This window comes from Notolepis coatsorum (assembly GCF_963971535.1).
Source record: "Notolepis coatsorum genome assembly, chromosome: 7".
Lineage (NCBI taxonomy): Eukaryota > Metazoa > Chordata > Actinopteri > Aulopiformes > Paralepididae > Notolepis > Notolepis coatsorum.
This window is the reverse complement of record NC_140171.1, coordinates 12,276,499-12,299,097: the sequence shown is the minus strand read 5'-3', so window position 1 is coordinate 12,299,097 and position 22,599 is coordinate 12,276,499. Positions and strand designations below refer to the sequence as shown.

At 43.7% G+C, this 22,599-nt stretch overlaps 1 protein-coding gene across 1 annotated transcript in view; it reads right to left on the bottom strand.

Moving 5' to 3' along the window:
- myo15ab (myosin XVAb) overlaps positions 1–22,599 on the bottom strand; it is a gene marked incomplete at both ends in the record, with an annotated part of 155,895 nt that overhangs the window by 7,812 nt on the left and 125,484 nt on the right. Inside the window, 13 exon segments of the mRNA XM_084319482.1 lie at positions 520–653; positions 6,183–6,316; positions 9,960–10,093; positions 11,432–11,592; positions 11,828–11,924; positions 13,277–13,354; positions 14,303–14,397; positions 15,801–15,937; positions 18,414–18,496; positions 20,083–20,156; positions 20,813–20,885; positions 21,791–21,857; positions 22,428–22,552. Coding sequence (XP_084175608.1) covers positions 520–653; positions 6,183–6,316; positions 9,960–10,093; positions 11,432–11,592; positions 11,828–11,924; positions 13,277–13,354; positions 14,303–14,397; positions 15,801–15,937; positions 18,414–18,496; positions 20,083–20,156; positions 20,813–20,885; positions 21,791–21,857; positions 22,428–22,552 — 1,392 coding nt within the window.

Sequence of the window (22,599 nt, the reverse complement as noted above, 5' to 3'; positions counted from 1 at the left end):
ACACACACATCCACACGCACACACTCACTCACTTTAAACAAACAACACACTGCAGCACCCACTCTCCACACTTTAGAACACCTAAACACACTTTATATTTATTGATAAAGGATTTGCACTACAACCCATACCTCAGTACACCTTACTGTAAATTGTACCTAAATTGTACCTCATCCCATTTCTGCTTTGCACTATATAGTATTGTATATTAGTATTGCATAGTATATTGTATGGTAACTCAGTTACTTCTATTCTGCATCGAACATTGTACATATGTATATACTGAACACTGTGTCTACGTACGTGACTTCTATTTTTACTTCTATTATTACATGCTATACTATTTTATTTCATACTTATCTTTTGTCTAGCACAGTCTCTGGAGCGTAACAGAAAGAAGCATTTTGTATAAAAGTATTCTGTACTTCTGTATGACAACAATTAAAGAAACTTGTGTCCATAGGAGATTGTGTGTGTGTGTGTGTGTGTGTGTGTGTGTGTGTGTGCGTGCGTCCTTACGTGTGTCTCTTTGTGCAGGAAGTGCAGTCCGTTTTGATTGACAGCGAGGATACAGGGTGCGAAGAAGGAAGTGGTACTGCTACTGTGTACGTAGAAGAACGCGGAGCCGAACATAGGGAACGCGCTGATCAGCCCTGTGCAGACAGAGAGACAGACAGGTTAACATAGGGAACACGCTGACCAGCCCTGTGCAGACAGAGAGACAGACAGGTTAACATAGGGAACGCGCTGACCAGCCCTGTGCAGACAGAGAGACAGACAGGTTAACATAGGGAACGCACTGACCAGCCCTGTGCAGACAGACAGAGAGACAGACAGGTTAACATAGGGAACGTGCTGACCAGCCCTGTGCAGACAGAGCGGCAGACAGGTTAACATAGGGAACGCGCTGATCAGCCCTGTGCAGAGAGACAGACAGGTTAACATAGGGAACGTACTGATCAGCCCTGTGCAGACAGAGAGACAGGTTAACATAGGGAACGCACTGACCAGCCCTGTGCAGACAGAGAGACAGACAGGTTAACATAGGGAACGCACTGACCAGCCCTGTGCAGACAGAGAGACAGACAGGTTAACATAGGGAACGTACTGATCAGCCCTGTGCAGACAGAGAGACAGGTTAACATAGGGAACGCGCTGACCAGCCCTGTGCAGACAGAGAGACAGACAGGTTAACATAGGGAATGCGCTGACCAGCCCTGTGCAGACAGAGAGACAGACAGGTTAACATAGGGAACGCGCTGATCAGCCCTGTGCAGACAGAGAGACAGACAGACAGGTTAACATAGGGAACGCACTGATCAGCCCTGTGCAGACAGAGAGACAGACAGGTTAACATAGGGAACGCACTGACCAGCCCTGTGCAGACAGAGAGACAGGTTAACATAGGGAACGTACTGACCAGCCCTGTGCAGACAGAGAGACAGGTTAACATAGGGAACGTACTGACCAGCCCTGTGCAGACAGAGAGACAGACAGGTTAACATAGGGAACGTACTGACCAGCCCTGTGCAGACAGAGAGACAGGTTAACATAGGGAACGTACTGACCAGCCCTGTGCAGGCAGAGAGACAGACAGGTTAACATAGGGAACGCGCTGACCAGCCCTGTGCAGACAGAGAGACAGACAGGTTAACATAGGGAACGCGCTGACCAGCCCTGTGCAGACAGAGAGACAGACAGGTTAACATAGGGAACGCACTGACCAGCCCTGTGCAGGCAGAGAGACAGACAGGTTAACATAGGGAACGCACTGACCAGCCCTGTGCAGACAGAGAGACAGACAGGTTAACATAGGGAACGCACTGACCAGCCCTGTGCAGACAGAGAGACAGACAGGTTAACATAGGGAACGCACTGACCAGCCCTGTGCAGACAGAGAGACAGACAGGTTAACATAGGGAACGCACTGACCAGCCCTGTGCAGACAGAGAGACAGACAGGTTAACATAGGGAACGCACTGACCAGCCCTGTGCAGACAGAGAGACAGGTTAACATAGGGAACGCGCTGATCAGCCCTGTGCAGACAGAGAGACAGACAGGTTAACATAGGGAACGCACTGACCAGCCCTGTACAGACAGAGAGACAGGTTAACATAGGGAACGCGCTGATCAGCCCTGTGCAGACAGAGAGACAGGTTAACATAGGGAACGTGCTGACCAGCCCTGTGCAGACAGAGAGACAGACAGGTTAACAAAGGGAACGCGCTGACCAGCCCTGTGCAGACAGACAGACAGGTTAACATAGGGAACGTACTGACCAGCCCTGTGCAGGCAGAGAGACAGACAGGTTAACATAGGGAACACGCTGACCAGCCCTGTGCAGACAGAGAGACAGGTTAACATAGGGAACACGCTGACCAGCCCTGTGCAGACAGAGAGACAGGTTAACATAGGGAACGCGCTGACCAGCCCTGTGCAGGCAGAGCGGCAGACAGGTTAACATAGGGAACGCGCTGACCAGCCATGTGCAGGCAGAGAGACAGACAGGTTAACATAGGGAACGCACTGACCAGCCCTGTGCAGACAGAGAGACAGACAGGTTAACATAGGGAACGCACTGACCAGCCCTGTGCAGACAGAGAGACAGACAGGTTAACATAGGGAACGCACTGACCAGCCCTGTGCAGGCAGAGAGACAGACAGGTTAACATAGGGAACGCACTGACCAGCCCTGTGCAGACAGAGAGACAGACAGGTTAACATAGGGAACGCACTGACCAGCCCTGTGCAGACAGAGAGACAGACAGGTTAACATAGGGAACGCACTGACCAGCCCTGTGCAGACAGAGAGACAGACAGGTTAACATAGGGAACGCACTGACCAGCCCTGTGCAGACAGAGAGACAGACAGGTTAACATAGGGAACGCACTGACCAGCCCTGTGCAGACAGAGAGACAGGTTAACATAGGGAACGCGCTGACCAGCCCTGTGCAGACAGAGAGACAGACAGGTTAACATAGGGAACGCACTGACCAGCCCTGTGCAGACAGACAGAGAGACAGACAGGTTAACATAGGGAACGCACTGACCAGCCCTGTGCAGACAGACAGACAGGTTAACATAGGGAACGCACTGACCAGCCCTGTGCAGACAGAGAGACAGACAGGTTAACATAGGGAACGCGCTGACCATCCCTGTGCAGGCAGAGAGACAGGTTAACATAGGGAACGCGCTGACCAGCCCTGTACAGATGGATAGACAGACAGACAGACAGGTTAGACAGACAGGTCAGTCACGGCCAATCACGTAATATTACGTGTTTGCTCGCCAACCGTTGGGCGCCAAAAACGTAATATTACCAACGTAATATTACGTTTTTAGATCGTTTTTTCTTTTATTCGATTTTAATATCAATATTACACTCACGGACCTAAATGTTACCGCTGAAAGCCATACACTGAGACCCAGAGAGTGAAGTACCGGCCAGATCCTGCTAGGTGGCAGTATCGCCCACCCTTTGAAACCCTGTTCCAGACTGTGTGTCACATCTAATGTCGTCCGGGCGGAGAATTTTGGTCCAGGCAAGTATAACGCTTCACCCAAGCAACTTGAACAAGGCCAAGACTAAATAGCTGGCACTGAATGGGTTACTGTAACACAGGGAACGCACTGATCAGCTGTATACACAGACAGACAGACAGACAGACAGACAGACAGACAGACAGACAGACAGACAGACAGACAGACAGACAGACAGACAGACAGACAGACAGACAGACAGACAGACAGACAGACAGACAGACAGAAAAACAAACATCTAAAGCTACCATGATTGCATACATTTCCACTGTTGATCTCCCCTATCAGGCGGTCCCCAGCCGGTACCAGCAAGGTGCTTACACACATCTGAAAGCATCGCCTGCAAAGCGTTGTGGTTCCTGACTCTACCGAAGGTCCTACCAGACACCTAGATGTTGACAGCACCGGGACCAGGGCCCTCATTCATCAACGTGACGTAGAAAATGTTCTATTTCCATACTTAAGCACAGAATTTAGAATATGTGCATGCACAAAAAAAACGCGATTTATCACACGTGCGTACACAGGTCCTACGCACACCTGTCTTGATAAATATGACTTTGATCCTACGTTTGAGCTCGTGCACTGTTTTAAGTATTTGCATACCAGAACCGCCCCGATTAACCATATACGGTAATGGAACACCCCCAAGAAATGTGGAAAAATGGACTAAGCCGAGGGAAGCGTGTTATGTGACAGGCTGACAGACGTGTACACGTACGGTGATGTCGGATATGATATCTATTAACCATTGCTGCCTGGGCAGCGCAAACACTAATAAAGACCGTGCTGGAATATGACTGCCTATCCCGTTTTGTTTGATTAATACCCAGGGATTAAAGTTCTCCTCAATTTTATTCCAAATCGCGACGGATTTTCCGTCAATTTTCTACCTGCTGCATATGATTTCTAGAGGCATACAATCTATTTTGATGTCAGTATTGGGTAGCCTATATAAACAATAATACGAGAGCATATACAAGAACAATGAATCTCACTGCCATGTATGATGTAGCCTGCCTTTCAATACATGAACTTGAATTCCATCATTGTGTGCTGTTGTCACAATGGGTGGTACTGGTACAGTAATAACAGTCTACACAATATCACGATGGAATGCCATGTAGCCTATGTTCTATTATGACATGATCTGTGACGACAAATGTTCTAGAATGTTTGATTAAGATATCATACTATGACAGCATGCCTATGATCAACAAAAACGCGAACTTGAATCCCATCATCATATTTACATAGTCTGTCCACTATCTTTATTACTTTGTTATTCCCCCCCCCCATCTATGTAAAGCGACCTTGCATGGGTCTCTCTTGAAAGGCGCTATGTAAAATGAAGCTATTATTATTATTGTTGTTGTTATTATTATCATGTCTGTGTGCTGAGCTCAGTGACGTTTCAACGGAGCGAGGTAATCTATTCTAATCAACAAATTGAAGTAGAAAGCATTCCGTTGTGGCCAATCTTATTTGGAAACATGACACAAAATAATAGTATGTCGCTTTTTATTTGAAACAATATTTAATGGCGTTTGGAGGTGGGTGTTCTGCTTCTGCCCCCGTGCCAAACAAGCAAGCCAACCTCTTGTTCCCGCATGAGCCCGTTATAATTACACTACTGTCGCTATTTTACAATGAACTATAATGAATTACGGGTCATACAGAAGTTGAACACGCCAGTGTTGGAAGTAATGCACGGAAGCTTATTTCCGTGTTGAAACTAATGCAGAACTGAGGAGCGCTTATGCCGTAGTAACGATGTTCTACCACTGGGCGTCAGCTACGCATGCTCCGAGCTGTGCGTAAATATAAGCACGAAGTCAAGTTCAAGTTGAAATTGATGAATCCCACACTTTGCTTAGAAATGGTCGTACGCACAGGTTAAGCACATATCTGTGCGTAAGTCACGTTGATGAATGAGGGCCCAGGATTCTACTGACCAAGCAACAAACTTGAGAACTAGGGATGCACCGACCCGACTCTTTCAGTCCCGATACCGATACCTGGGGCTTTGGGTATCGGCCGATACCGAGTACCAATCCGATACCCATTGTTCAATTAATAAACTGTATGCCTCACTGTTGTGGAAGAGACTGGGATCATTCTTTTGCGCAAGGTAACATCAGGCTTGACTTAAAACATTACTTTCCTAACTTAGTGAAACAAAATGTAACAAATTAACACATAGATATAAATGTACTGAATTGTTATTTATTATAAAATAACATTTTTAATTATATAAAGAAATTATTATATATATATTATATATATATATAATTTCTTTATATAATTAAAAAAACTATTTTATAATAAATAACAATTCAGTACATTTATATATATGTGTTAATTTGTTACATTTTATATATATATATATATATATATATATATATATATAATAATTTCTTTATATAATAAAAAAATAATAATTATAATAAATAACAATTCAGTACATTTATATCTATGTGTTAATTTGTAACATTTTGTTATATATATGTATATATATATTATTTTTTAAATTGTCTCCGATACCAGATCTAGCTATTTTAATCATATCGGGGCCGATATCCGATATCAATATCAAAATCGGTGACCGAACCCTCATTCATTTAGGAACCGTGATCCTACCCAGGAACTGCGCTCTGGCCTGATGGGCGCTCAGGGTCTGCACTTGCTGCATGTGCTGTGTGGCCAGGGTTGACCACTGCTGGGGAGGCTGCTTCCCGAAGAGAGCCGGGGGGATGTACTCCGAGAGCTCATGGCTGGACGACGGGTTAAAGACACCAAGAAACAAAGACAAACACAAGGGACAAAGTTAAGGGTTAGAAGAGGATTTAAGTAACATGAAACAGTAATATCTTGATCTACTACTCAATTGTTGGGGAACACCCCTTAGGCCTACACCTACACCTACAATGAAAATGCAAGCCTTTTTACTTATTATTTATTTATTATTTTATTTTTTACTAATTTTTTTTTCTATTATTATTATTATTATTATTATTATTATTATTATTATTATTATTATTATTATTATTATTATTATTATTATTATTATTATTATTATTATTATTATTATTATTATTATTATTATTATTATTATTATATGTATGTGGGGACGAGTATAGGATGGATATTAGATGTATACCAGTCCAGGATCTATACTGGTACTCACCCTTTTGTTTGTGTTTTTGTCTCTTATTTTTTATATGGGTGATGGGTAAAAAAAGAAAAAAAGTGTCAAGATTTACATATGTAAGTATGGATATGTGCAGTTATGTATGTGTATGTGGGTACACATACTATACCTAAATGTAAAATGACTTTCTTTGACACAATAAAGTATAAAAAAAAGGGTTAGAGATGCAATAGATTCTATATAGGATTTTATATTCTCATTTGATATTTTATCAGGATTCTTAGAGGAACATACCAACATTATGTGAAATCTAGTCTTGCATAGCCGTACCTCTCTACCACACTACATTACACTACGTTAGCACTGGGCCAGCGCCGGAGAGAGGTCTGACTGAACCCATTATCATTCCGCTATAGGGGGGAAATGCTCTGGCTTGTTTGTATTTCTTTAAACCAATCACAATCGTCTTGGGCGGCGCTAAGCAGCGACGTTGCCCTTGCAAAAGAGGAGAATTCTGACTGAAATAGTCGGCCAGTGGCGTGCAGCTTATACCCACAGTCTCATGGCGCCAATCCAGACTATGTGTGAAATGCGCTTACCGTCTTCTCCAGAGTCAGACAATAAGATAGATACCAATTTCCTCTCTGTACGTTCAGTAGAAAGGTATCCGGCTGTAAGCTAGCCTAGCTTAGCACAAATGAATGGAAGCGGATACAGACCACTAGCTTAGCTTAAAACTTCGGGAGAGGTGTTTTTGACCCAACAGCTAGGCTATAGCTGGTTCATATCCGCTTCCATTAATTTGTGCTAAGCTAGGCTAGCTAGCCGGCGGATAACTTTCTACTGAACGCACAGGGAGGAAATTGGTATCTATCTCCTTGTCCGACTCTGGAGAAGATAATAAGCGACATTTCCCATAACGTCGACGTGTTCCTCTAAGACCTCATAATTATACAGTGTATCAACAGGCTTATCTTTCTCTTCAAGAGAGTGATAGGCCCGATGGCCTTCAAGGTCCCCTGAACTTTATTAGATCACTATCTGGAATATGTTTGTGTACTGAACCTTTGTAACACTCTGCAACCCCCCCCCCCTCACCCCCTTGTTGTTATCATTATTATTATCATTATTATTATCATTATCATTATCATTATCATTATCATTATCATTATTATCATTATCATTATCATCATCATCATCATCATCATCATCATCATCATCATCATCATCATCATCATCATCATTATTATTATTATTATTATTATTATTATTATTATTATTATTATTATTATTATTATTATTATCATTATCATTATTATTATTATTATTATCATTATCATTATCATTATCATTATTATTATTATTATTATTATTATTATTATTATTATTATTATTATTATTATTATTATTATTATTATTATTATTATTATTATTATTATTATTATTATTATTATTATTATTTTTGTCTCAGTTTGTCTTGTCATGTATGTATTGTCTTGCTTGTGAAAAAAAAACTTTAAATATAAAAAAAAAAAACAGGCTTATCTTTATAGATACAGTATATCTCACTTAGATACCGCGGCACTTTGAAGCCGTCCACACACTGTGAGGTGTTTGGCCCCGTCTTTGAAGTCTTTACGTCAGACTCTGTGACGGGAAAGAGGTCAAGTCTCGCTTATCGGCGTCGCTAGACTGTGTGAGTCGGAGCCGCTCTCTGCTGTCACGCGGCGCGAGGCCACGTCCTACGTCACGCAGCGGTATCTGCGCACCCTGCTGTAGCTCCACCGCCTCTGGGCAGTGTCTGTGACTCACAAGAGTTATGTCCCCGGCGATGACACATAAAGGGCTCTTGTTCTCGTGCCATAAAACTAGTCGTGTCTCTGGTCAAGCTGGGCTGTACGTCCTCTGGTTTAAACTTTGACATAATGTTTACTTTTTTCTTTTTACACCATCCTTTTTACACCATGCTGCCAGTGACCAGAAGTGAAGAGGTAGAGCAGTCGTCTGGTAAACTTAACCCCTAACTGCTCCCGACGAGCAGGGTCGGCACCTTGCACACCTTGCCTCCGCCGTCGGTGTGTGAATGTGTAAGTGAATGGGTGAATGTGAGGAACAAAATTGTAAAGCGGAGGTTTAGTGGGTGTGTTGAATGGATAAAGGAGGTCTAGTGGGTGTGTTGAATGGATAAAGGAGGTCTAGTGGGTGTGTTGAATGGATACAGGAGGTTTAGTGGGTGTGTTGAATGGATACAGGAGGTTTAGTGGGTGTGTTGAATGGATACAGGAGGTTTAGTGGGTGTGTTGAATGGATAAAGGAGGTCTAGTGAGTGTGTTGAATGGATAAAGGAGGTTTAGTGGGTGTGTTGAATGGATAAAGGAGGTCTAGTGGGTGTGTTGAATGGATAAAGGAGGTTTAGTGGGTGTGTTGAATGGATACAGGAGGTTTAGTGGGTGTGTTGAATGGATAAAGGAGGTCTAGTGAGTGTGTTGAATGGATAAAGGAGGTTTAGTGGGTGTGTTGTATGGATAAAGGAGGTTTAGTGGGTGTGTTGAATGGATAAAGGAGGTCTAGTGGGTGTGTTGAATGGATAAAGGAGGTCTAGTGGGTGTGTTGAATGGATAAAGGAGGTTTAGTGGGTGTGTTGAATGGATAAAGGAGGTCTAGTGGGTGTGTTGAATGGATAAAGGAGGTCTAGTGGGTGTGTTGAATGGATACAGGAGGTTTAGTGGGTGTGTTGAATGGATACAGGAGGTTTAGTGGGTGTGTTGAATGGATAAAGGAGGTCTAGTGAGTGTGTTGAATGGATAAAGGAGGTTTAGTGGGTGTGTTGAATGGATAAAGGAGGTCTAGTGGGTGTGTTGAATGGATAAAGGAGGTTTAGTGGGTGTGTTGAATGGATACAGGAGGTTTAGTGGGTGTGTTGAATGGATAAAGGAGGTCTAGTGAGTGTGTTGAATGGATAAAGGAGGTTTAGTGGGTGTGTTGTATGGATAAACGAGGTTTAGTGGGTGTGTTGAATGGATAAAGGAGGTCTAGTGGGTGTGTTGAATGGATAAAGGAGGTCTAGTGGGTGTGTTGAATGGATAAAGGAGGTTTAGTGGGTGTGTTGAATGGATAAAGGAGGTCTAGTGGGTGTGTTGAATGGATAAAGGAGGTTTAGTGGGTGTGTTGAATGGATAAAGGAGGTCTAGTGGGTGTGTTGAATGGATAAAGGAGGTTTAGTGGGTGTGTTGAATGGATAAAGGAGGTTTAGTGGTTATTCTCACATGCTGGGGATGAAGACGATGTCTTTGGCTCTGTGCTGCAGGGCTGCTAGCTTGGAGATCTGATGGAATTGCTGATCACTCACTTTCCCCCGAGAAAGAACATTTAGTAGGCCCTTACAGTAGTCAGGTAGCACCTATAAGAAAACAATAAGAAATGTTACCTGGTTATAGTGTAGGTAGTTACCTGGTTATAGTGTAGGTAGTTACCTGGTTATAGTGTAGGTAGTTACCTGGTTATAGTGTATATAGTTACCTGGTTATAGTGTATATAGTTACCTGGTTATAGTGTAGGTAGTTACCTGGTTATAGTGTATATAGGTACCTGGTTACAGTGTAGGTAGTTACCTGGTTACAGTGTAGGTAGTTACCTGGTTATAGTGTATATAGTTACCTGGTTATAGTGTATATAGTTACCTGGTTATAGTGTATATAGTTACCTGGTTATAGTGTAGGTAGTTACCTGGTTATAGTGTATATAGTTACCTGGTTATAGTGTAGGTAGTTACCTGGTTATAGTGTAGGTAGTTCCCTGGTTATAGTGTATATAGTTACCTGGTTATAGTGTAGGTAGTTACCTGGTTATAGTGTAGGTAGTTACCTGGTTATAGTGTATATAGTTACCTGGTTATAGTGTAGGTAGTTACCTGGTTATAGTCTAGGTAGTTACCTGGTTATAGTGTATATAGTTACCTGGTTAAAGTGTAGGTAGTTACCTGGTTATAGTGTATATAGTTACCTGGTTATAGTGTAGGTAGTTACCTGGTTATAGTGTAGGTAGTTACCTGGTTATAGTGTATATAGTTACCTGGTTATAGTGTAGGTAGTTACCTGGTTAAAGTGTAGGTAGTTACCTGGTTACAGTGTAGGTAGTTACCTGGTTATAGTGTATGTAGTTACCTGGTTAAAGTGTAGGTAGTTACCTGGTTAAAGTGTAGGTAGTTACCTGGTTAAAGTGTAGGTAGTTACCTGGTTACAGTGTAGGTAGTTACCTGGTTAAAGTGTAGGTAGTTACCTGGTTACAGTGTAGGTAGTTACCTGGTTATAGTGTAGGTAGTTACCTGGTTATAGTGTAGGTAGTTACCTGGTTATAGTGTAGGTAGTTACCTGGTTATAGTGTAGGTAGTTACCTGGTTACAGTGTAGGTAGTTACCTGGTTAAAGTGTAGGTAGTTACCTGGTTACAGTGTAGGTAGTTACCTGGTTATAGTGTATGTAGTTACCTGGTTATAGTGTAGGTAGCTACCTGGTTAAAGTGTAGGTAGTTACCTGGTTAAAGTGTATATAGTTACCTGGTTAAAGTGTAGGTAGTTACCTGGTTATAGTGTAGGTAGTTACCTGGTTATAGTGTAGGTAGTTACCTGGTTACAGTGTAGGTAGTTACCTGGTTACAGTGTAGGTAGTTACCTGGTTACAGTGTAGGTAGTTACCTGGTTACAGTGTAGGTAGTTACCTGGTTAAAGTGTAGGTAGTTACCTGGTTAAAGTGCATGGCGACGGAGAGCTCGTTGTCAAACTTGAGTGGCTGAGTCCAGACGACCCGGCGGAACCAGAAGCTGTAGTTTGCGTCCACAGGCTCCGCCTCCGTGGCGATGTCCAGGATGTACTCGTGCTTGTTTAGAGGACGCACATTCTGACCTGGACACACACACACACACACACACACACACACACACACACACACACACACACACACACACACACACAAGCAGTTACTACACACATTGGTCTTGACTTGATACTTCTACGAAATGTGTGTGTGTCTGTGTGTGTGCATGTCTGCATGTGTGTGTGTGTGTTTTCAGGTGTGTGTGTGTGTGTGTGTGTGTGTGTGTGTGTGTGTGTGTGTGTGTGTGTGTGTGTGTGTGCGTACCTCTATTTGTGACCAGGAACACAGTGTATTCATCGATGGCCTCCAGCCTGTGTAGAGCCATCTCATAACACAGCTCCTCAATCACCTCCAGAGCAACCTGGGAGAAACAAGACTATCAACACCCAGCAGCCCAGGCAAGCTGAAGTACAGTGTGTGTGTGTGTGTGTGTGTGTGTGTGTGTGCGTGTGTGTGTGTGTGTGTGTGTGTGTGTGTGTGTGTGTGCGTGTGTGTGTGTGTGTGTGTGTGTGTGTGTGTGTGTGTGTGTGTGTGTGTGTGTGTGCGTGCGTGCGCGCGCGCGTGTGTGTGTGTGTGTGTGTGTGTGTGTGTGTGTGTGTGTGTGTGTGTGTGCCTGCATGTGTGTGCCTGCATGTGTGTGTATGTTTAAGTGATAACTAGAGCTGTCAGTTTATCGCGTTAATTAGATTAATTAATTACACAGCAAATTATCACGTTATGAAAATTAACTCAAAAGTAATAATTTTCTTTAAATATTTGTACATTTTTCTTTTCTTTTTCTTTTTCATCTCATTCATTCCATAAGAACGTAGAATAAACATTTACAAACTTTTCTTTTTTTATATGGTCCATTTGCATGTTCTTGGTATCTGATTCTAGGGACATCTATGGATCTCAGGGAATGTATTCCCAGTGTCAGAAATACTGTGTTTGTTACTAGGCTTGAGTAAATTGTAATGAACCAAATGAGAATATCAATTACCTTTTTATTTTTAATTTTTTGACTGTGAATAACACCATGTTAAAATTGACCAGACCTGAAAAATCTAAGCAAATGAATAAAGGGAAGATGATTAAACAGAAGGTTTTGTAGATACAGTACTGAATTCTGCCATCCGGACACATGCAATTTGAAATATGATTATAGAATATAAAATATCAGGCCTAAAATGGTTATGCGATTAAAATGCAAATCCTGTAATTAATTAGATACATTTTTTTAATCGCCTGACAGCACTAGTGATAACCTGAAGGTGGCTGTACACCAACTGATCATGCTCTGACTTTCAGGTGGCTGTACACCAACTGATCATGCTCTGACTTTCAGGTGGCTGTACACCAACTGATCATGCTCTGACTTTCAGGTGGCTGTACACCAACTGATCATGCTCTGACTTTCAGGTGGCTGTACACCAACTGATCATGCTCTGACTTTCAGGTGGCTGTACACCAACTGATCATGCTCTGACTTTCAGGTGGCTGTACACCAACTGATCATGCTCTGACTTTCAGGTGGCTGTACACCAACTGATCATGCTCTGACTTTCAGGTGGCTGTACACCAACTGATCATGCTCTGACTTTCAGGTGGCTGTACACCAACTGATCATGCTCTGACTTTCAGGTGGCTGTACACCAACTGATCATGCTCTGACTTTCAGGTGGCTGTACACCAACTGATCATGCTCTGACTTTCAGGTAGCTGTACACTTACTGAACAGGTCTTGACTTTCAGGTGGCGTTCAATGCCTCCTGGGAAGAGAAACAGCTGGCGCTTGGAGCTCCGCCCGGCCTGTGGACACACGCACACACACACACACACACACACACACACACACACACACACACACACACACACACACACACACACACACACACACACACACACACACACACACATATATATTTTAATCTTTTAATATAAGTAAAAGTATATTCTATATATTGTAATATACTAAATTATGTTATATCTAGTAAAATTAACGGAAGAACAATATATAAATGTAAGGGGGTAGGGATCAATAAGCTTAGCTTCCCTCTACTCCTTTTTTGGACATGTTTTTGGACATTTTTTTCTTTTTTTTCATGTTTTTTTTTTAATGTTTTTTAATTTGTTGTTATGATTGTTTGGTTTGACGGAACAAGATACCGTGAGTTGTTTGGAGAAATATGGAGAATAACATGTTCAAAAATAAACTTTTCATTCATTCATTCATTCATTCACACACACACTATACTTTAAATGTCTTGGTGTCAGGATACTAACGAGAGAAAGACAGAGGAACTAGTGTAGGACACTAGGATACTAACCACCATAGAGATAGAGTAGTGTAGGGGTGTAAAGGTACACGTATCCGTACCGAACCGAACCGCTTCAGTGTGTACCGTACCGCACCAAACGGCTGTGTAGTGTACCGAATGAATACAACGGTATGTTAACCACTAACGACCGCCCACCGGGGGCTGTTTTTTTCACAATCTAATATAATTATTATTATAAAAAAAAAAAAAATTACAAGTCGATTATTAATTTCAATATAGAATATTCGTTGACAGCCCTGCAAGTACAATTAGTTACTGCACACGACTACATCACCCCTGAGTGGAACATGGAAAGCCAAACTTTCCCCACACTGTACCGAGAACCCGTACCGAACCTCGACTTCAAAACCGAGGTACGTACCGTACCGTGGTTTCTGTGTACCGTTACACCCCTAATGTAGGACACTAGGATACTGACCACCATAGCCTTCAGCTCCATGCTGTTGGGGGGGACGGTGCGGCCGCCATATTTCAAGGTCTTCTTCAGGTTATGTTCGCAGGCCTTGGCTATACCTGTGAGTTTAAACCAGACACCAGCGTCAGTGTTGTGTTGATTGATTGATTGATTGATTGATTGATTGAAAACTTTATTAACAGATTGCAGAATGGGTACAATACAGTACGGCTCAATACACACAATTGCTAAGGGGATGCAGACCAGAGAAAGACTTTCGTCTTGTTTACATCAGGGCCCCCCATTTTCAATTCATCATGATAACATATATGACACATATGACATACAGATACAGTACTGCTACATCTATACATTTATGACATACCAGATTTACAAATACAGTACTGTTTGATTGTGATACATAAACCCATGAGAGCCACCAGCAGCACATCCCACTTAGCACTTACAATAACAACAACATGGACAGAACCTGCTAGTTATTAAACTGCGACGGCCACTATGGTATATGTCTGCTTTTTACTGGCACCATCTGTGATTGATAATGTTAGCTAAATATTGGGGTTTCGTCTTGTTTACATCAGGGTCCCCCCTGTCTGTGTGTGTCCTGGTGACCCAGCCTGCTCATCCACGCCACGTGCTCCTGACTCCACAGGTTTGAGTCTGGGCTCTGTTGCAGCACCTGTTCCTCCCTGCCTTTAGTTTGAGTTAGTTTGACCTTTAGAGACGAAGGTTAGATTAGCTCTGCTTCAGCAATGCCCTGCTTCACGCTCACAGTTTATTTATACATTTATATCTGGGAGCCGCCCAGTACGACCATATTCTACTACTGACCGGTGACCTATCGGTCACAAGCCTGCTTCTCAAACCTCTGGGCCATGTGTTGTCCCACTTTAGCTGTTCGCCCTATCACAGCAGAGCAGAGAGGTCATGTGGCTGCCCTGGTTCTGTTCGCCCTATCACAGCAGAGCAGAGAGGTCATGTGTGGCTGCCCTGGTTCTGTTCGCCCTGTCACAGCAGAGCAGAGAGGTCACGTGGCTGCCCTGGTTCTGTTCGCCCTATCACAGCAGAGCAGAGAGGTCACGTGGCTGCCCTGGTTCTGTTCGCCCTATCACAGCAGAGCAGAGAGGTCACGTGGCTGCCCTGGTTCTGTTCGCCCTATCACAGCAGAGCAGAGAGGTCATGTGGCTGCCCTGGTTCTGTTCGCCCTATCACAGCAGAGCAGAGAGGTCACGTGGCTGCCCTGGTTCTGTTCGCCCTATCACAGCAGAGCAGAGAGGTCACGTGGCTGCCCTGGTTCTGTTCGCCCTATCACAGCAGAGCAGAGAGGTCACGTGGCTGCCCTGGTTCTCTTCGCCCTATCACAGCAGAGCAGAGAGGTCACGTGGCTGCCCTGGTTCTGTTCGCCCTATCACAGCAGAGCAGAGAGGTCACGTGGCTGCCCTGGTTCTGTTCGCCCTATCACAGCAGAGCAGAGAGGTCACGTGTGTGTGTGTGAGCCTACCCTGGAACAGCACTCCGGGGGTGTGGGCGTGGTAGGCCACCTGTAGGAACTTCAGCAGGAAGGGCTTCAGGACCTCAGAGCAGCGATGGAACGCAGTCAGGATGTACAGCAGCCTCCAGCCTCGCTGGCAACTGTCCCTGAACCGCGCACACACACACACACACACACACACACACACGCACGCACGCACGCACACACACACACACACACGCACACACGCACGCACGCACGCACACACACACACACACACACAGACAAGGGGTCCATTGGGTCAGCCAGGTGCACACGAGCTCATTATACTGTACGACATTAGAATTTTGAGAACAGTGTCCATTCTAAAAGACATAATTCTGAGGGGGGTAAGAGGAGAGGAGAGGTAAGAGGAGGATAAAATGCACACCTGAAAGAGTTATGGTAAAAAATTAAATAAAAGGTACACCTAGAAAGAGTTATGGTAAAAAGAAAAACAAATGTGTGTGTGTGGAGGTTACAGTCAGGGGCGTAACTAAGGGCGGGGGTCCCCGGGAAATGTCCCCGGCATGTTTTCAGAATGCAGTTAGTGTCCCCGGCATGTTTTCAGAATGCAGTTAGTGTCCCCTGCACGATAATAAACGGTGACGCGACGTGATAGGAAAACGGCTGCTTGGCCATCTCTGAGCCATTGTCATGCAAAGTCAAGTGAGCACCCGGCGCTAAGTACCACAGCTGTCTTTGCATATCAACAACAGCCCAGTATTCATGTGTGCTCAAATAGGCTACATACTGTAACACCCCTCCCCAGTTTGGTGTGAAACTGTGATAAATAGCTCTCTCTCTCTCTCTCTCTCTCTCTCTCTCTCTCTCTCTCTCTCTCTCTCTCTCTCTCTCTCTCTCTCTCTCTCTCTCTCTCTCTCTCATACACACAACGTAGTATGCACGTTCCGAGACTCGCGCGGCATTATGACTTGTCATAAGTGAATTATATAGAAACAACTCGCCAAAATTGACTTGCACAACTGATTTAAAAAAAAAAATCTACGAAAAGGGGGGGACCCCCCCCTTCGCGTCTATGCCAAATACAACGCAGTTCGGTTTCCGGGTTCCTCTGATTGGCCACTAAGCCCACGTGACCGCACGCTAGCACGCCCCCCTTATCGCCCACTGCCACTCTGTGAAGCGGAAGAGCCAGCGGGGCGGTGCGAGGCGGTGGTTTCGCCGCTGACTCGGTCCAGCTCCAGCAGCAGCGGCCGTCTTCTCTCCGAGGCGGCTCGTTCTTATTAATCCCCCATTGTTCAGGTCGACATGGTCGCACAAACACCCGTTGGAGGAGTAGTGGGGGAGAAATGAATGAATGAATGAATGAAAACTTTATTTAACAGATTGCAGAATGGGTACAATACAGTACGGCGCAATACACACAATTGTTAAGGGGATGCAGACCAGAGAAAGACGTTTGTCTTGTTTACATCATGTTAATGTCATGTATGTTGTGTATGTTGTGTATGTCATAAATGTCGATATGAATTGAAAATGGGGGACCCTGATGTAAACAAGACAAACGTCTTTCTCTGGTCTGCATCCCCTTAACAATTGTGTGTATTGCGCTGTACTGTACTGTATTGTACCCATTCTGCAATCTGTTAAATAAAGTTTTCATTCATTCATTCATTCATTCATTCATTCATTCATTCATTCATTCATTCATTCATTCATTCATTTCTCCCCCACTACTCCTCCAACGGGTGTTTGTGCGACCATGTCGACCTGAACAATGGGGGATTAATAAGAACGAGCCGCCTCGGAGAGAAGACGGCCGCTGCTGCTGGAGCTGGACCGAGTCAGCGGCGAAACCACCGCCTCGCGCCGCCCCGCTGGCTCTTCTGCTTCACAGCGCGGCAGTGGGCGATAAGGGGGGCGGTGCTAGCGCGCGGTCACGTAGGCTTAGTGGCCAATCAGAGGAACCCGGAAACCGAACTGCGTTGTATTTGGCATAGACGCCCCCCCTTCACCCCGTCCACCCCCACCCCATACAACTATACGTAGCACCCCTCCGCCACTGACCACGCCCCCAAATGTGTCCCCCCCACCACTGACAACAGAGTTACGCCCCTTTGGGTTACACTCACGGTTCGAAGCTGGTGTTTGTACTGTAGAGTGTGTTTGTGTTTGTGTGTGTGTGTGTGTGTGTGTGCGTGGAGGTTACACTCACGGTTTGAAGCTGGTGTTTGTACTGTAGTGTGTGTTTGTGTTTGTGTGTGTGTGGGTGTGTGTGCGTGGAGGTTACACTCACGGTTTGAAGCTGGTGTTTGTACTGTAGTGTGTGTACGTGTGTGTGTGGAGGCTCACGGTTTGGAGCTGGTGTTTGTACTGTAGTGTGTGTACGTGTGTGTGTGGAGGCTCACGGTTTGGAGCTGGTGTTTGTACTGTAGAGTGTGTGTGTTTAAGTGAGTGAGTGAGTGAGTGAGTGAGCGAGTGAGTGAGTGAGTGAGCGAGTGAGTGAGTAAGTGAGCGAGCGAGCGAGTGAGCGAGCGAGTGAGTGAGTGAGTGAGTGAGTGAGTGTGTGTGTGTGTGTGTGTGTGTGTGTGTGTGTGTGTGTGTGTGTGTGTGTGTGTGTGTGTGTGTGTGGATGCTCACGGTTTGGAGCTGGTGTTAGTGGTGAGCTGCTTGAGGATCTGGCAGTAACCCTCATCTCTCATCAGACTGTATTCTCCGATCAGCTGAAGAGAGGCAGGATTCACAAGGCTGCTTTAAATCTATTACAGATTATTGATCATACATCCAAATGTAATCCATTACACATTACTGATCATACATCCACATGTAATCCATTACAAATGACTGATCAATCATACATCAAAATGTAATCCATTATATTGATCACACATCCAAATGTAATCCATTACAAATGACTGATCACACATCAAAATGTAATCCCTTACAAAGTAGTACCGATCATAGAACATTTATATGATTTTAAATCCATGATCACAACCCACCCCCACAGTAGGGCCGGCCTTCAACGGCTCGTCAAGTGTAAATAAATAAAGGTTGAATTAATTGATTTCCCACCATGCACTCTGCCTCGTTAACCTTTAATTACTTCTAGTTCACTACATCACAGTCGCCTGCTGCCTTGTAAGCGCTACACATGTTCTGTTTGCTACAAAGTCCACTCAGACAGTCCACTCAGTCACTCCACGACGGACATACACACAGAGAAGAGACACACACTGATACATGCCTGCAAGCCAATACACACGCGGTACAAACCAATCAAGCAGTGACATAGTCCTACTTGAAGTGGTTGGTTATTGGTGTCGTGCTGATCTGAGGAGCAAGGCTGTAGCAGCAGCCGTGTAGCGCTCCCTCCCCCGTGTCATTACTTAAAGGGACAGTTCGGATTATTTTCGGATGTCAAGTTGTATGAAATACTTGCCAGGAGTGTAGTGGACTAGTGGTGGAATGAAAAGCGATTAGCTACTACTTGCCGAGTCCGGAATCCCAAGTTCTGGTCGTCGGGTTCCGAGCGAACCAAAAGCAAACGGGGTCTTGAAACCAAAACCTCATGCAGGCAAGAAGAGGGTTGCCTCATTTTAACACAAAATCATCGTCCTCCAGCACTTGGGATTCTGCTGTCACGTGGCACTATTTTGGAGGACTCAGTAAGTAAGCTGATAGCTTTGCAGTCACTACACTACTGGCAATTTCATACAACTTAATAAATATATTTATATATAAATGATATAATTATATATGATCAAATTATATATTTATATATAAAATATCCCCCCCCCCCCTTACAGGGAGGTGATTGGTGTGTGTGGCGCTCAAGGCTTCATGCATGAACTATTTTCTACCAAAGTACACTCCCCATAATAATGAATGGGGGTGTAGTTCGACAGAAAATAGTCCCTATATGAAACTGTTCACAACAAGGTCTGTGTATTATCTTGAGTAACCGTGACATGATTTCTGGGAAAGAGACGTTGCTTTTGAGTTTTTCAAATGTATGTTGTTGGTGCTTTGAGCGCCACAAGCAGAGTGCTGTTCAGCTTACATTGTATTGGAGTGACAGCAGACATCTCTACAGCCGATTTCTCCAGAACTAGGCAAATCACACCAAGACTATCTGGATGATAGACATCATTCCAGGTAAGGGGGGCGAAAATATCCTAACGATCCCTTTAATTTGCTTGTATGGCGAGTATTGAATTGGATCTGCTGAATACCATTGGTGATGTAGTCTATTGAATTACATGTACTCAGTAATGTAATCCGATTACTTTAGCGGGCACATGTTTACCTTGAGGAAGTTGCTGACTACTTCCTGTTCCGTCTGGCCTCTCAAAGCGCTGTCTCCCATGAACCGCATCACAGCTTAACACGTTAAGAAAACACACCACTCATCAGGTCTGCATGATACAAGGCTGCAGTAATATAATACAGTACAGCAATATAACACTCAAACTGATACACCTTTTGGTAAATAAGATGAATCTGAATTCTAATTAGAGCAATTATAGGACATTGAGTAAGTTATACTTTATTAATCCTGTGTGGAGACATTTCTCCACCTGACCACTGGGGGGCAGTGCAACACAGCCCTTTGACATCAGTCAGGATTCCAGAGGCTGCTGGTATTAGTGCTATAGTATTGTTAAAACCTCCTGCTGTTCACTGTGTCATGATGTGACGGTTTCAACTTAACATTCTAAGTGGACCCACTTTATTTCCTGGTGCAATGTTTGCTAATGCAATAACTGACAGGAAATACACTTGGGTCCAAACTGTTCCCCCTAGCAACAGCCTTCCAGCGAAACCATGACCTTGACTGGGATATTACTATACGGAATATTGTGCACATGTAAACGTTTGTTTATATTACAAAATAGACATGTATTATTATTATTTACAATGGGTTAGGAAAGTTCTTAAAAGATTGTAGATTTCTACCTACAGAAACATTTCAGAATGCATATGAATATTATACACAAAATAAATGCACATATGAATAATTCTGCATTGGAACTTACACAGGAAGAGATCAGCTGCCACTGTGTTCATGACTGGGTCGGTGAACTCTATCAGAGACTCTGAGAGAGGCGTCTACAACAGAAAACAAACACATGTATACAAAATTAGCTGCCATTAGCCCCAAATTAGCTGCCATTAGCCCAGGCCATCAGGATGCTCAATGACAATTAATACTATGTAACAAACCATCAAACACACTCACAGCACACACATCCACACGTACACACTCACTTTAAATAAACAACTCACTGTAGCACCCACTTTAAACACTTTAGACACTTTAACACACTTTATATTTATTGGCAACTCATACCTCACTGCACATAGCCAAGCCTTGCACCTTACCACCACAAGGTGGCACCACAAGCTACCTCATCCCATTTATATTGTATTGTAACTCTACTCTGCATTGTATATTGTATATTGTATATATGTATATTGAACATTCTCGTTTTGTTTACACTTGTTTACGTACATGACTTTCTATTTTATACTTATTATACTTATTTTATAATTATCTATTTTTTATCTAGCACACTCTCAGGAGCAAAACAGAAAGAAGCATTTCATACAAAAGTATTCTGTATTTCTGTATGACAACTAATAAAGAAAGTAGCTAACTTGCTACAATTAAGTTAGAGATCTTAAATTATTTGGTATATTATTCCAATTGGAAAGAGCCATACAAAAAATAAATGCCCCTTTTTACCAATCTTTGAGAAAACCTTTGGAATAGAAAGCAAAGCAAACTTGACTTTCTGCATATCTTTGGCACAACAGTGTTTTAGATGTCTGTAGTGGAGAAAATAGATGGATTCTGCACTGACCCCAAATTAATAGTCCACGTCTCTACTGTTCAGTAACACCAATGGATGAGACCAGTACTCTTTAACAGACAATACAGTTTAGTACTCAGGAACAATGATATAGGGACATTGCTGAATGGTAGTGTGTTCTATTCTAGACAGACCAGTTACCTTGGAGAACTTGACCATCTCAGAGGGTTCTTTAGGATCTCTGTTCTTACTCTTCTTCAGTGAGTCCCTGAGAGAGGAGACAGAGACAGAATGAATAGACTCCTTCTCCAAAGAGAGGAAACATACAGTACATGCATGTGTCTGGCTGGCTGGTGTTCGTGCAGAGACATAGTATATCAAAAGTACCTAGTACAAGGACAAGCGTGGTACAATAATACATGTGGTACAAGGACACACGTGGTACAATAATACACATGGTACAAGGACACACATGGTACAAGGACACACATGGTACAATGATACACATGGTACAAGGACACACGTGGTACAATAACACACATGGTACAATAATACACCTGGTACAAGGACACACATGGCACAATGACACATACTGTGCCCTGGTGTGTGTGTGTGTGTGTGTGTGTGTGTGTGTGTGTGTGTGTGTGTGTGTGTGTGTGTGTGTGTGTGTGTGTGTGTGTGTGTGTGTGTGTGTGTATAGTGTGCAGTGTGTGTGTGTATGTTTTTGTGTGTCTCACTCCCTGGTGTGTGTGTGTGTGTGTGTGTGTGTGTGTGTGTGTGTGTGTGTGTGCGTGTGTGTGTGTGTGTGTGTATGTGTGTGTGTGTGTGTGTGTCTCACCCCCTGCCATGGGTCCCCAGTCTGAAGTACTTCTTAGCGAACTCCAGTAGGTCATACTTGTTCTCCAGCAGGAGATTCTGATCCATGCCTCCATCTTCTCTGTCGTCAAGTCCATCCAGTGAAGTCTTATTCCACACAAACAACCGTACAGTTACTTTTAAAGTATGTGTAT